The following is a 15,767-nucleotide window of genomic DNA, read 5'->3' as shown; positions in this document are numbered from 1 at the left end:
CAGGGGCCCTTTGCTGAGCACTAATGGTGGACTCAGTGCATCTCTCCTGGAAACACCGCCTTCAGCGCTCACAGCTCTCCCCTCTGCAGGCACCTCCAGCCCTGTGTCCCTCAGCGGCCTGACCCACGGGCCTCTGGTTCGGTTTACTGAGGCAAATTCTCCTTCATTATATTCCATTATTGGCATATATTCGCTCTTATCCAGAGCGACTTATATCAGTATTTTTCACAATGTTATCCATTTATACAGCTGTATATTTACAATTGTGGGTTAAGTACCTTGAAGGTTAAGGTAATTGTAGGTTAAGTACCTTGCCCAGGGGTACAGCAGCAGTGTCCCAGCAGGGAATCGAACCGGCAACCTTTCGGTTACGAGTCTGTCATGTCCATCTCTTCCCTCAAATGGCAGCAGTAACACCCCCACATTAAGGAGTCCAGAGTACCAGGCTCCCCCCACAACCCCCGGGCCTGGTGTGGAGGGGTGAGTACAGACCCTAGCCTGTGACAGCGAGACCCCCCGCCGGGGCCCCTGTGGGGCTCTCCCAAGGCCCCCTACAGTAGAGCAGAGTGCTTAACCCAAAATGCCTCAGTAAATATCCGTCTGCATAAACGGGTACGAGTGCAAATACATTTGTTGCCCTGGAGAAATAAAATAAGCAATAGCGGCCTCTGGGTTGCCATGACAAATAACGATCAGTTTGGAAAAAAAGTTCGCCACTGCGTCTAAATAAAAATGCGTGATGCGGATCTGCGATTTTTAAAGCCCAGACACTGCGACTGTGAGACACAGCAGTCATTAGTACGTTAGCTGTAACATATTGCTAATTAGCCTTGTCTATGTTTTATCAGGACAAATGAGCTGAAAGAGAGGTTGGTCATACAGACCCTGGGGACAGTCTCGCTATGGGGGATGATTAATATGCATTAATACGCATTAATCACCAACACTCCCATCATTTCCCTAATGTTCGCCCGCCCTCTCACCGAACGTATGCTGCAGACACAAAGCAGCATTCAGGCAGAACCTGGAGAAGAAGCAACCGCAGTGATGATCAGGTTAGATTAGACTCTCAAAATGGCCCTTGATGTCAGGCACCACAGATTACGTGATCATCTATTGACTGAATCCAAGACATTTAGGGAAAGAGGGTAGCATCAGTTTTTGAGGAATAAGTAAAAAAAAAAAAAGTTTCCTTGTAACTTACACTTGTTGCTTTGAGTTTGCATCAAACATAAAACCACACTGGCGACATGCTAGCCTGCAAACAAAAACTATATGAGCCGTACTGACTCTGGATCAGTTTAAAATACAGACCTTCCAACCTGCTTAAATATTAGCCCAGAGCTTACTGCACAGAGCTGTAGATGACTTCACAGTCAGACTTAAAACAAGGCCCTACACAGTACACATTTTTCTTTTTCACGTAAAAGCGCTCTGAAACACTCAGACCCCTGACAGTGAAGACAGGGAATCTGTCGCTGGCTGCAGCTGGATCTCCGTCTTCAAAATGGCTCAGTGGGAAAAAGGGGAAATGTGTTGTGGTGGTCTGTGTTTCACACACGTTGTCCCTAAGTCGGCCTGTCAGCACACCGTGCTTTCCGGGGTGTGGAAGCGCGCTAAATGACAGTTTACTCTCTGTTTCATTTTATTTTACGCACAGGGACAGAGAGTGCTGGCCTCTGCTCACTTTCATCCTGAATCCGCACGAAGCACCCGGTAATATGCGTTACCGTGGCAACCATACGGAAAACAACAGTTTTGAAATTGTCTTTTGTTCTGTTTGAGTGGGAAACGTGAGAATGTCAGTGGAACACGCATTATGCGCTGCGGCGCACCGCGGGGAGGTCTCCTCGCTGCGTCCAGCCCCACGGCCCCGCCCACCTGTCCCTGAGTGACAGCAGCTACGGCTGCTGCAGCACAAAGCAAAGCCCGCATCACACCTGAGACCCGGCACCTGGGAGTGCTCCGGCCTTCGGCCTGCAACAGCAGGTAACACACCTTCAGGAAACAGGCAGTAAAGAGCAATCACAGGCCGCTGTTTATTAGACAGGAATAAAGGCCTCCCCCAGACCAAATTTCTTCATCTCCCCATCAGCTGAGGCAAAAGCAGATGAGTGTTTTTCCTGTTTAAGTTTTGGATACCTGAACCACGACTGCATCGTTTCAGCTAGCTGGCATAGCGCACAATTCATTTTGCAGCTCCAAGCTGCATCCATCCGCAAACCATGATCGTACCACCACTTGCGAATCAAGGCCACAGTGGTGTCAGCTGACAGAACGTCACCTTCTCAGGAGCAGTGGAAATAAAATGAGAAGAAAGACTGGCTCACCACAACATATGGAGAGACCAATGAAGGACAGCAGTCCATAGCAACCGTAACTATAGTGTGCAGCTTTAGCCAATGGCGTGCCGAAACTGAACTACCGTCCCTTTCTCCTCTTCCCAAGAGGAACAGCAAAGTCTAAGACTGGCTGTTGGCACTGCGCCATCTGTCAGAAGACACCAGGTTACTAGATTTGCATTTTGTTTTTTGCTTTTTGTTTCTTGTAGTGCCACCTGGTGGTGAGAGTACATTTGCTATGAGTGGATAAAAAGAGGAAACCTGTCTCATTGGGTACAGCCCTCAGACCACATGCTGTGCCACATGTACAATTGTACTATATAAATAATTTAAATCTATATAAACTATAAATATCTTTTTATTCAAAGGTACCCCTAAGACAGATCTCACATTCTGCAAACAGCTGACTGCCATCTTGACTGCTGTAGCTCTGAATATTATCTCCAACGTGAGTGTTCAACATAACTTATATAGCAATGAACAATGTACAAACGCAAACGAGTCCACCGCAAAGCGTGTGCTGACCTGTATGTTCGTATAAGGCATTATCATTACACAGGCATAAAACTGAAGTAACATTATGCTCTCTTTCATGGCCATTTCTTTTGACAGAGTCTGAGTCAGACACAATATATGAAAATGATAATTGCTTTGCACCACTTTCACTGCAGAGTAAGATTCTCTGACAAAGTGTTTGCTCGGGGGCCTCATCCAATTGAATGAAACAGCAGTCATCTCTGGAGCCGAAGCCAGGGAGATGGCACAAATCATACAGCATAAAATAAAAATCAGCAGAAAGCTACAAATTCACAACCTGGCATGGACAGCAATTCAGTGAAAATTATGTTACGAAATATTTATACCATACTGCATGCAGTGCATTGTTTAGACAGCTAAATGGAGACATAATTATGCTTTTACAGCCTAAAGATATGCGTGGTCTAAACATGTTAATTTCCCCATTATTTACCTCTATTCATCTGCTCAATGGAGTAAACGCTGGCCAATAGATTACGCTGGGACTGCATCCAAACCGACGGGCACAAACCACTTTTAATTAAAACCATTTTACCATGATCAGCTTTTAATTAACGTGTGTCAGGGGCACCAGGCCCAAACGCGTGAGGGCAGACAGAGATTCCGGTCCAGAGCAGCCTGTGTGCTCAGAGCAGCGCCGGGGCCAGGGTCGTCAGCCCGCTGAGTCTGAATGGAGGAAAACCAGAGCGGGATGCAGGACAACGGCAGGCTTTTATAATCACACCCATTACAGAGCACAGAATCATTACTATTTCCATACTACATCAATTCAAACTAATGCAACACAGCCATGACAAAACTCTCATCTCATTTTAATCACAACGGGCAACATGAATAAATTCTTCTCTGAATATTTATTAGGCTGCTTAAGCGAATGTTTGAATCCTAATCGACCCGCGGGCAGCCGCGGGGATGAATGCGTGCCGAGTGAAGTGGACCGCATACAGCAGCGTGAGAGCCAGCAGAGAGGGGAAGAAAGGGGCATGGCAGAACTCAGGGTTACAGCGCTGTCACCTGTGGTAGCACAGCCACTGTCACCAGCTTTTATGCGTTCTAAGTTTCACTGAAACGTTGCTTTCAGGGTTTGAATTCCCAAGGTCGTTACATAAAAAGAAATTAATCAGATATCAATAATGCATCCATTTTGAATAACCGACGATCGCATGTATGAAGTAACTAGATCTATGGAGTGCAATTTGTGAAAATGGACATTCCAGTGACAGCTGGCGTACTTTATGACAAGGGGCATTCCAGACCCCTGTCAGTCCACATGCCACAGCACTGAATGAAAAACCTATGGTTCAGTACCACAGCGTTTGCTACCAATGATGTTTAGTGGTGCAAAGGCAACAAAGAGTATACTGTAAATACAGAAACTGACGTGCCACATGGAGATTGATATTGACATGGTATTGAAAGAAAACCCTCTCACCACTTCCTCCCTTTCTGTGGTAGTGTTTCACAGCATCTACACCCCATCTTACCCTTTTTCCTGTTTCTGAGTGTGATGTCCAATGGGGTGGGAGTCAGCAACCTCACACCCCACAGCAAGGTGTTACCCCTTCCTCGGACTCTGAGCCAAAGACCAGTAATTCTATACCCTCATCAACAGCAATGCCTCTTATTGTATTAAAAAGTCATTTCTACTGAAATATAAATGGGCACTTTGGGATTGAAAATAAACATTGCTCTACTTCTCCTTTGATAGCATACCCCAAGACAGGCTGAGAGGAGAAATACACACAAGACAGAATACAAACGTAAGAAAATTGTGCTGGTGGGGCTTCCAAGTGACTCAGTCAGCTGGGTCCTGCAGCTCAGACCAGGATGAATGCTGACAATGGCTGGGGTCTGTATCAGAGTTGGCCTTGCGCCTCCATGACTCTGCTATCCACACCCTGTAACTCTTCAGGCACCTATGAGTCACTCTGATAATGTCAGAGAGATGTGCCTACCCATTCACTATTCGCCCACCTGGTTCATCGTTCCATCGTGGGAATTGTAGTGAAGAATAATCATCGGCGGGTAAGCGTACTGGAGGAGGGCACTCACTGCATCCCAACACTCCTGGAGGAAGACACGGCTGATGTGCACCTCGTGATTCCAAAAAGGTGAAAAAGCATTTGATAAAATAATAAAAAAAGATGTTTTAACCCCATTTGTAATGCGGCAAAGCTGTACTGTATCTTAAAGTAGAAAGGTAGCCAGGCTTCTGGTTCCCCAGGAGAGCTTACCATTGCACTCACAGCAGAGAAGAGCCACGGAAAAGAACAGATAAAGAAATCGCCCTTAAATTATGACCGCTACAAACAGGGCTTGGTAATCTCTTTATATCTGTGCATCTCTTATTGTTCCCCTCTGTGAACACTATCGTAAGCCTGTAAATTATCGTCGTTATTTTTCAGTACTAAGCTGTGCTATTTTTCTACTTCCACAGTCGTTTCACAAAAATAACTTTCACACTGACTCATTTTAAGATGTTCCTAAATATTGGAACATCAATTTTAAATCAATTTTATTGGGTGGGTGACTAATGGCTAATAATGGGTGGAACAGTTGGCCAGCTGACGAATAGAGTTGGAGAAGCAGGGGGTACCTCATTTACTTTACTTAAGAAAGCTTGGCTGGACGGATTTTGGCACCATACTTACCAGAGGCATTAACTATCAGTGTTATTTCTTTCCAAATACAGTAGCGTTTTGCCTGTCACCTGTGATTTTATATGGGTGCCAATTCACCTTATACTCAGACCCCCTAAAGGGACATGGAGAGCAATAATATTAAAGAGCAGGATACTTATCTCAAGGGAACAACTTAATATTTTGAGGGAAGAACTGAGTATCTCGGGGGAATGACTTCATATTTCAAGGCAACATGATCCTTATCAGGAGCCATTCCTTCCTGATAAGGATGTCGTTTCCTCAAGACATTAAGTCGTTTCCTCAGGACATTAAATTATTCCCTCAGGATAAACATTCTGCCCTATTTCCTCCTTTGAGGCTCTCCGATGTGCTGTGTCGTGCTGGTAATCATTCAAACTCGATCATTATGTGATTGACATTCTTGCACCAACAGGAGGAGGTCAGCTGGCTCGCTTAAACATTAGAGGGAGGTAAAGGTGTGATCATGGGTCAAGCAGGGGGTTGTGTGGGGCATCAAAGGGCCGAAATCTGCAGGCGATGTGACCAAAATCAAGCGTAGCTGGGTGACCACATCGTCGGGGGCGAGTCGCAGGTGAACGTGTGCGGTGCGGAGAATGCCACATGCTAGAACAGAATGTGATACATGCTTTTCAAAGCCCTGAAAAACAGCCTGACAGTGCTTTAGGACCAGTGACATGAAACGAGTATCTGCTGCTCTAACACCCAAATGCCAAAGTGAGGCTCTGCTGCGGTAACTATTGGATACCAAATACTATAATCCTTTGTGACGACCTCCCTAAACACTACCTCTCAACAAATGGAGAACATCGGGGGCTCTGGGAGTATCGTGTCTTTTTATGCTGTGATTTTTGGGAGTTACTGCGTGTTATATGGAGAGGGTGCCAGAGTTCACCTACCTGTGACACATCCACTGCAGAACACTGCCTCTTAAGATTATCTTCTACTGAGCACAAAATTTTGACAGGTTACATTTACTAGTAAAGCCACGTAAGCATCTGAAATCTAATCATACCTGAAATATAGTATTACTTTTAAACCACTGTCACTCATTTACATTTACATTTTAAATTCCATTGTGATATAGACCTCTTACTGGATGTTCTTTAGAAGGAAGACAGTGTAATTATCTGTCCTCAGATTCATGTGGACCTTTCTCTAGACAATAATGAGAGCAACAGCAATCTCAATGACTGAAAAGCAGAATTTGTAAAGCTTAGAAATAACTGACTATGAACATACCCACTACCAATGATTTGGATGAGGCACCCAATAAAACCATCTTGAACATTAACCATGAAAAACAATTAAAAAAAAAATAATAATAAATAAATAAATCAAATTTAAACGTATTAAATCAACACACTTTACAGCTTTAGATTCTTCCAGAAATTACATTCCTGAATCGGCCATCAGCAGGGAATTGTGTTTTATCGCATTCCTCTTCCACTGCGGTGCTATTAAAATATATGACAGCAGTTATGTCTCCTGACACACCGGCTGTAATTGTGTCATTCGTTAAGGGGAACAGACAGATTCGACTCCGCCTCCTTGCCTAGATCACAAAAGGTGATTTTCTCACCAGGAGGGATGCTTTCACCACACACACATTGTCATATTGTTAAAGTATAATTTTATTTCACAAAAAACACAAAGGTGTAAAAATGGATTTATTGTCTTATTATTTATTGTATTATTTTTCAGTATTCAGTTTCATTGCTTCAGCTTCCTTTGCTGTATCATATGATGCAAAGGAAATAAGGACAGAATCATTCTCTGCCAATTAGCTGTTGATGAAAAAAACTAGCTTCAATAAGGTACTACAGGAGGTCAGGAATGAGAATACCTTGATTCTCTACGTCGGTTTTAAACAGTGAGATGAATGAGCAGACCTCTGCTCTGTTGAGTTAAAGAGGTCCCGTTTGATCATGGGCAGCAGATCTGACAATAATGAGCTACTAAGAGCTCTGGACAACAGTCACGTTAGATACATGGCTTTGGTGAGACAGGTGAACAGACACCTCTGGAGCCATATCTCACCTTCTGCTGGGAAACCTTAGAGGCAGTGGGGATGCTCCAGATATCAATATTCATTTGATATTCAGATTATGGATGACAAATGATACTGTCATTTAGCACATGACATGCAACTGACCTAAAATCTTACGGTTAAACACATTCCTTTTTTTCATTCACTTCATTGACTGCACTATGACATCATGGATGACATTACGACATTGCATGAAGTATTAGCATTCTGAGCAACAGCTAAAACAACTGCAATGTGCAATGCTGACCATGTCTTCATTCATGCCTAAAATAAACCAAGTAATCCAAAAACACAGCCTGAGTCAGAGTTAATGTGAAAATATATGCAAGGCTGTAATGTTTAACTTCAATTTAAAGATAAGGGCAAAACATTAAGCTAAATACTTGCTACCTGCTTCTACTGCGGCACAGCAAATATTGAGTGTCTAACTCTTCAAGTCAAGATAAGAACTTGTGACGATTTCTGAAAGCACATATTTCCTCAGATGAAGGGAGAGAGCATTTCTCAATCTTATAATCAGAAACCAAACGTCTCCTCTGTTCCTCTTCGTACAGTACATATCGCCACCAGCAACAGATCGCATGGCAGCCAATCAACAACAACTTGGCAAGCGGCAAAGTGGTGTGACACGGCTCTAGATTATTAATAATATTAGCCTGCGATAAATGGCATAATCTGAGCGGGTTGCTGCATGAATCTCTGAGCGGATGTAACCGTGTGGCTGCATTAGTGTAATATCTGTCACTGGAACAGGGGGGAAAAAAACGCTAATGTAAAAACGCCATTATGAGTCACGGAGCGGTACCTGAACAGGCCCGACACCCTCACACCGGCGTGATTGACAGCGCAGAGGTTGACTTTGATGGAGCCCATTGTTGACAAGCACCTCTGAGAGTGTGTTATATAAATGCGGTCTCTCCGTAGGGGGGCTTAGCTCTGCAGTGGGGCCAGTTATGTAGGTGTGTAAGAGCCACTTCACCGCAGCTAAACTCCTGTAACGGTGCTGTGACTGAGAGAAGCCGACCATGGGGGGCTTGGGGGGGTGCAGGGTTGCTATAGTGGGACCCACACCCACATGGTATGCCATGAACACCCCCCCCCCCAGCCCACTCACTGCCTGTCTGTGGACACTTTGTATTCAGATCTCTGCTTCGTATGTAATTGCCCTGTTACCGTGGGTGGCACTAGCAACAGGTTTCAGACAGTAATAATCGATCACACCACCTGCAAATGGCCAAGCTTCACATAACCACAGCCGCAAACCCACAAGTGTAGGGTTTGATCTCGATGTGTATGTTAACACAAAACTGGTACAAGTCTGCACATACTTCTGAAAGGAAGGGAAGTGGCCGGATAATATAATGAAATAATTATTAAATTTGAAAGCTGAAGCCATAGCAGCTTCATTCCTAACTATCTGGAAACAATATGATGTACAGTAACATGCTTGGCTGAATGGCAGGGGTCAGAGGGCAATCTAACGCTGGCCAGATTTCATTCAGAAAAATGTACTTATTCAGCAAGAACAAGACTGATTTCAGCTAAGTTTGTTTTGTACAGGGTTGAGTTTTTATTCAAGGTTCAACCTGACCTGAACCTGAACTACAGGTCTGGCTGAACAGGGCTTAAGAGAGAAAGCAGTGGCTTACCTCTGAGACGTGTTTTTGTACTTCTGCCTGCAAAACAAGATAGGCATTCATTAGCACAGCATAAGAAAGCACACCGCTCTGTGGAAAAATCATTATTGTAAGCAAATGGTATTTATATTACTGTCATTAGGGGAAATGTAAATATGACCAACCAAAATGCACAGAAAAAACACAAAAACAGCAATTTAGCCTCTCTTTTCCTCTCTCTCTCCTCTTCTCTCTCTCCTTCTCCCTCTCTCTCTCTCTCTCTCTGAAGCTACTTCAGCTGAACATTACCAGCCTCCGGAGCTGATTAATAAGACAGAAAGTAAAAATGATTAAAAGATAACAATGCTGAGGTCTTGGCAGGAGCCTGCCCTTCTCTGCCTGGACCGCATTATTGGAAAACAAATGTGCAATTAATTCTCGCGACAGTGTTGACATAGATCACTCCGGCAGGATAGACTACCCCCCTGTCCGCCCCCTGCTCCATGGCAACCCTCTTTCCCCTGGCTGCGGAGGGACGTTCGGGGGGGATTAGACTAAAATGAAGACCTGGCACTCGAGCTCACATGGTGGAGACTCACCGCCCCCGGGGGGAATACCGTCAGAGGTGAGATCAGCCGAGGAATTCACGGTGTCACACACTCCTCCGTTACTTTTAATGAACCCAGCAATGAGGCCATAAAACCATAGCATCGATGAGTATGCTTCCTGCTCCGTGGTGGTAAAATATGTCTCACGCTCCTTTGGGGTTTCTTTAAATAACTCCTATTACAGCTCACCTGCTTCAGCTGGAGTCACGGGTAATACGTCTGCCCCATGCTAGCTCTGACGCTACAGGTGTGGCTATGCTAACACTCCTGCCACAACACCAACAGGTACTACGCTGGTAAAACACCTCCACCTGCGTCATGTGTACAGTGCACAGGGATACCTCCCCTTGTCATACATCACAGACTGATTTACGATTTATTTCCTCTCTGACACATTCTGTAACGGTGGCTTTAACTGGCATATTTTTAAATCTCCAGTTGATGGTTATACAGCACAAGGCTTTTCTCTAACTGACTCATTTGGTTATTAGTAAATGACAACAGGTGTTGCTGGGATGCTGAGTAATATTGGACTATGAGAGAGTGGGCGCGCTGAAATTCAGAGCACCCAGAGATCTGTGTGTTTATCCGAGCTGCGCACCCAAATCTGCAGAGATGCATCGCTAACACCTGGCGACAGCAGAGTGCAGCCTGCACCTGCCTGAGACCCGTCTCCGGCACACGCAGCCGCAAAGTCAAGAGTCGAAAAAGCAGTGCAGAGAAACACGGCGATCTTCTGGCAGGGTTCATCCTTCTCTCCAGCAAACCTGATATCACTGTCACCATAAGAGTACAAATACGCACAGGTGAATTGTATGCACCGACAGCAAAAGAATTCAACAGACACGCTGGAAAGCGCCTTTAAAGCTGCTTAATTACTCTTTCACATATTCTGGAGTACGGAGCTACTGCAGCAACATGTGTCAGCTCTGATCGTGGGAAAAGCAGCACCATTCTGGCTGGTTAAAGTGGGAAGGGACTCGACAGGATCAGTCAATACTGACCCCCACTATTCGCTCTGCAGAAAGCACATCAATGAAACGACACGAAAGGCACCGTGTGAGCTAACGACATTCACGAAACGCACGCACTTCACCCCGGCGGCCAAAGTTATGCATGGGCTTCCACTTACATTCCTCTCAGCCGCATCCACATCTTCTCGGTCGGCTCAGTTTTCGGGAACTTTAGGTAGTTGTTCTCCTGAGCGTCGGAGTCACTGATGGGAGAATCCATGGCCCTAAAAAACGTCCGAGGGGTGAAACAGCAGCGATCGCAATCCACGGGCTGGATCTCCGTGTCCTCAGCGCATCCTGGAAGCCGAGCACCTGTTTATCACCGAGCTCTCTCTCTGCCGACTCTCACTCGCCTGTCAGAGCAGAGATGCTCTCTCCCGCCGCTGCGCTTCCACAAACCGCTCGATTCTAGCTGTCAGATGGTCCAGTCTGTCTTTCTCTCGCTCTCTCTCTCTCTCTCTCCCTCTCTCTCTCTCCCTCTCTGTCTCCCTCACACACTCTCTCTCTCTCTCTCCCGCTTGCACTCTCCCTCTCTCCCTCCCTCCCTCACTCTCACGCTTTCGCCCAGCTTCTCTCCGCACACACAGGTGGCCTCCGCAGTGATGTGTACCCAAACGCATGTGAACAGGCGGAGAGCCATCCCCGGCTCTCCCCCCCACCCCCTCACCCCCCCCACCGACACAGAGTCATCTGCGTTCTCCCACACACGCGCTCGAGTTCATGGACACCTGCCATTAAGCGGAGAGCGCTCCCGCACGCCTCGCAGGTGCGTGTTTCGGTCGGAGGCTGAGACCGCGGCGGCAGGGTTGACAGATGGCAGCGGGCACGACGGCGGCACCTCCCGCTATCAGATAACGCAGCCAGGCTCTGGTGCGCTGCTGGCATCAGAGGAGATTTCAGCCGAGAAGGAGGAAAAATTTCATCACGTCAAAATCCAACAGCTGACAAGGAAACGAGAAAAAAAAGAGGGCATAAAAAAATCCTTTGAGGGACACAAATCCCTGACACTTGTCGAGCTCCACAGGAAAGCACTCAAAAAAAAAAAAAAAAACAGGTGGCTGTAATGCTGTAATCGGGCCTGTCTACCCTTCTTTTCCCTGAAACCTCACATGGTGTGAGAGCGGAGGCTTAAGCAGAGATAACACAGTGGCAGTGAAAGCCTTCAGAGACTCCTTATCAGAAAGGTGCGGTAATGAAATTAGAGTGAGCAGGAGCTTCCTGCTTCTTCCAGCCGCACGGACTCGCTCCCGCACCCTGAAATCCCCTCTCCGGCAGCGGCCGCCGCGGCAGCAGGAGGAGGAGATGCACTGATGAAAATTTCATGATTGTTTGTAAAGAGGAGAATCATCCGGTCTGGTTAGTAGGGCAAAGAGAGAGGTGGGGAGCAGGGATGCAGGATTCTGGCTGGGATTAAACTGGGAGGATCTAAATCAAACACAAATCTGATCAAAACAGAGTGGGGAAATCTCTGCAGCATGGCTTCACCTGAAAAGTGCATGGGAAAACTTCCATGCGTATTTGTGTATCTGTACAAAAGTTTAGTCTCATCTGCTAAAAGTTGGCAAATTTTCAGAAACAGTTTGGGTAAAATGTGGGTCGCTGCTGGTTACTTGTTTTGGAGTGTAGAATATTTTATGTTCCCAGACATTGCAGGCAATATTTGCATTCACTGTATTGTAATGATTTCCTTGGTCTGTTCTTTATTGAGTTACACTGTAACAGAGAGCAGCTTAATCATTTTGAAATTACCCTGGCGCAACAAAGAAAGAGACTTCCTCCATCAGATGACTGCCCGTTAAAAAGAGTGCCTCATTTGTTTGCCCCGTATCTTTCGGTTCCTCTCACTTCTCTTTCTCCCATTGGATAGAATAAAACCACAACAGCACATCTGACTCCTAAATTAAAATGTAAATTAATCAACATCCAAAAGCAACCCAAAAGTAACACACAAGTTTGTTGGAAAGGTATTACTTTGCTGCTTTTACGCAATCGGAAAAGATGATGCCAATTTCATTCAGAGTTAATATTCAGGGAAATAAAGCATCCTGTTGCCGCAGTGCACGGCTCCATAGCAACTACGGACTGTTGTCACAATAACATTGCAAAGGAAACACTGCACTTCCGTTTGCCATCATTTCAGGAGCTGGGTTTTGCATTTTTTGTGGGTGTGAGTACAGAAATAAACACAAAGGTATTATTCAGTCTTTTATATGAAGCCGTTTAAATGAAAGCAAAATTTATAACAGCACTCTCAAGCTGAATCTCTAAATCAAAAATTATTCATCTTTGCTTTCTCTTCTAAAATGGTCATTGATAAGAGGGGTTGCTATAGAAACACACATTTCCTTGTTCCTGAAATGGCTGTGCTGGGGGTGATGATGCCTGTGACAAAAGTGATATGCCCCCCCTTCTCCCTCACACACACACACACACACACACACACACACACACACACACACACACACACACACACACACACACACACACACACACACACACACTCACACCTCCTCCAGAAGTGCTGGTAAGCAGCAGCTACAGTTCGCTCACTTTTCCATAGTTGTTTTCCCTCCTATAATTAAGTGCCATTTATTCTGACGGGAGGCTTCACAATGCCGGTGCAGTTTTCTTTCTTTCCCGCCCACTCATCAGCAGAGTGATGTGAGTCCTTCACATCCGCAGGCTGCAGCGCGCTGAGGGCATTTCGGTGCGACGATCACCTTTCAGGAGCTGCCGTCATGGCTACACCTGCCATGAATCACACATGCAGCTGGGTTCCGTGAATCACACATGCAGCTGGGTTCCACAGATCACACACGCAGCTGGGTTCCGTGAATCACACATGCAGCTGGGTTCCACGGATCATACACGCAGCTGGGTTCTGTGAATCACACATGCAGCTGGGTTCCACGGATCATACACGCAGCTGGGTTCCGTGAATCACACATGCAGCTGGGTTCCACGGATCACACACGCAGCTGGGTTCCACGGATCACACACACGCAGCTGGGTTCCGTGAATCACACATGCAGCTGGGTTCCACGGATCATACACGCAGCTGGGTTCTGTGAATCACACATGCAGCTGGGTTCCACGGATCATACACGCAGCTGGGTTCCGTGAATCACACATGCAGCTGGGTTCCACGGATCACACACGCAGCTGGGTTCCACGGATCACACACACGCAGCTGGGTTCCGTGAATCACACATGCAGCTGGGTTCCACGGATCACACACGCAGCTGGGTTCCACGGATCACAGACACAGCTGGGTTCCACGGATCACACATGCAGCTGGGTTCCACAGATCACACACACAGCTGGGTTCTGAGCGCTGCCACTCCCGGGCTTCTAAAGTGATGTGAACCAATGAGAGGTCTAGTGTGGTGGGGGGTGGTGGACTGGGGGGATGGGGTGGATTGGGAGGGGTGGGGGTACCTGTAAAGACCAAGCTATTACTGATACAACAGTTTGGGACGTTTAATCGCACACTGTTCATTTCATTATACGGTTCTGCTGTTTGATTTACCAACCTCAACATATACTGTTAACTATTTCTTTCCTTATATATCATTTTAAATCTGATCAGCTTCAAATTCATTTCTTACATTCAAAAATTCCATTTTGTGATAGACAAATCCTGTTCTTTTTGGCTCCTCTATCGCTCTGTATGTTTTCCTCCTACTCTAAGACTGGCCTTGGTTAGGATCATTGTTTTATTTTACAAAAAGACTTGGTGACTCAAATTTGGTATAAATTTTGCTGGAAAGCTATACACACTCTTAGAGAAATAAAGGCAGCATTGTTCTTTGGATAGGGACATGTGTCTATCTCTCTTTCTGCTTCTCTCTCGTCTCCCGAGAGCTCTGTTGAATAATATTCTTCATGTTCTTCCATTACCCCTCATTGATCTTGCTAATTACGCTAATGGGGAATTAGCACATTTGAGGGTATTGATCTGGCTGACCTTAACTCCACAGCCACCCACTCACCCACTTCGAGCATTCATGCACCAGGTAGATGTCCACAAAGCCAGGAAGCGGCCACCGAGGTTTCTGTGCATTCCGCATAAAAACACCGCAATGCATGACACAGTTTGGGTAGCGGTGTCAGTCAGTGACTGTCTCAATCGGAAAAGCACCGTATGAATTCACACACAGCACAGCTCCCCTGTCACTCACTCCCATTCGCATTCCACGAGAGGCTTTAAAATCGCATTCCTGTGCTTTTCTAATACTGCCTTGGTGTAAAAAGAAGCTGACATTAGCATTGCATTTCCAAAGACTCAGCACAAGTTTCACTGATTCGTTCTTTGCAGCAGATGTTAAAAATATTGCCTTCATTAATTCACTGTGAAGAGAGCTGAAAGATCATACCTAAACTATATCCCTGAAAACTGGTCATGAATCCACATCTCACATCAAATATTTAGAGAGAAGGTCCTGTATAAGCTGATGTTAGATGTTTGCAGTCGAATGTCCCCACAGAAAAAGCCTTGGAGGCTCACTGTACTTTCTGTTCGTTATTGTGTTTACATATATACAGTATATTCCAGAACCCACACTGATTATGTTTTCATCATAACTTGGATGTACATCGCTCTGTTTGTTAGCCATTATTTCCAGGTGGAATGTACACTTGTTGCGTATTATTTCCAGCTGGAAGTCTAAGCTAAGCAGAGCGTGTGTCGTATGCGAAGCCTCAGACCCGCACTGCGGATACTGCACAGCTCTTCCTCCATCCAACACGCATACTCAGTGCCATGTTAAGAGCTCGGCCTTTTCTTGGCAGTGGGTGCTGGTGTAAACAGGGATCAAGGGGCGACGGCAGCGTTTCAATGCCAGCACTTTCCCGGCATCTTTGGTGTGAAAATGGCTCTGGTGTTGCCTTAGTAACATACTTGAGAGCTGATATAGTGTGGACCACAAAAGGGACTTTCTG

At 45.8% G+C, this 15,767-nt stretch overlaps 1 protein-coding gene across 1 annotated transcript in view; it reads right to left on the bottom strand.

Annotated features, from left to right (window-relative positions):
• Positions 1–11,287, bottom strand: part of LOC118785935 (calcium/calmodulin-dependent 3',5'-cyclic nucleotide phosphodiesterase 1A-like) — a 36,337-nt gene extending 25,050 nt beyond the window's left edge. The window contains exons 1-2 of the mRNA XM_036540885.1: positions 10,946–11,287; positions 9,239–9,265 (exon numbers count right to left, since the gene is read on the bottom strand). Of these exons, the coding sequence (XP_036396778.1) occupies positions 9,239–9,265; positions 10,946–11,046 (128 nt within the window). The 5' untranslated portion in view covers positions 11,047–11,287. The remainder of the gene's footprint in view (positions 1–9,238; positions 9,266–10,945) is intronic.
• Positions 11,288–15,767: the final 4,480 nt, after the last annotated feature.

This window comes from Megalops cyprinoides, chromosome 11 (assembly GCF_013368585.1).
Source record: "Megalops cyprinoides isolate fMegCyp1 chromosome 11, fMegCyp1.pri, whole genome shotgun sequence".
Classification (NCBI taxonomy): Eukaryota; Metazoa; Chordata; class Actinopteri; order Elopiformes; family Megalopidae; genus Megalops; species Megalops cyprinoides.
This window is presented reverse-complemented; position numbering and strand designations above follow the sequence as displayed.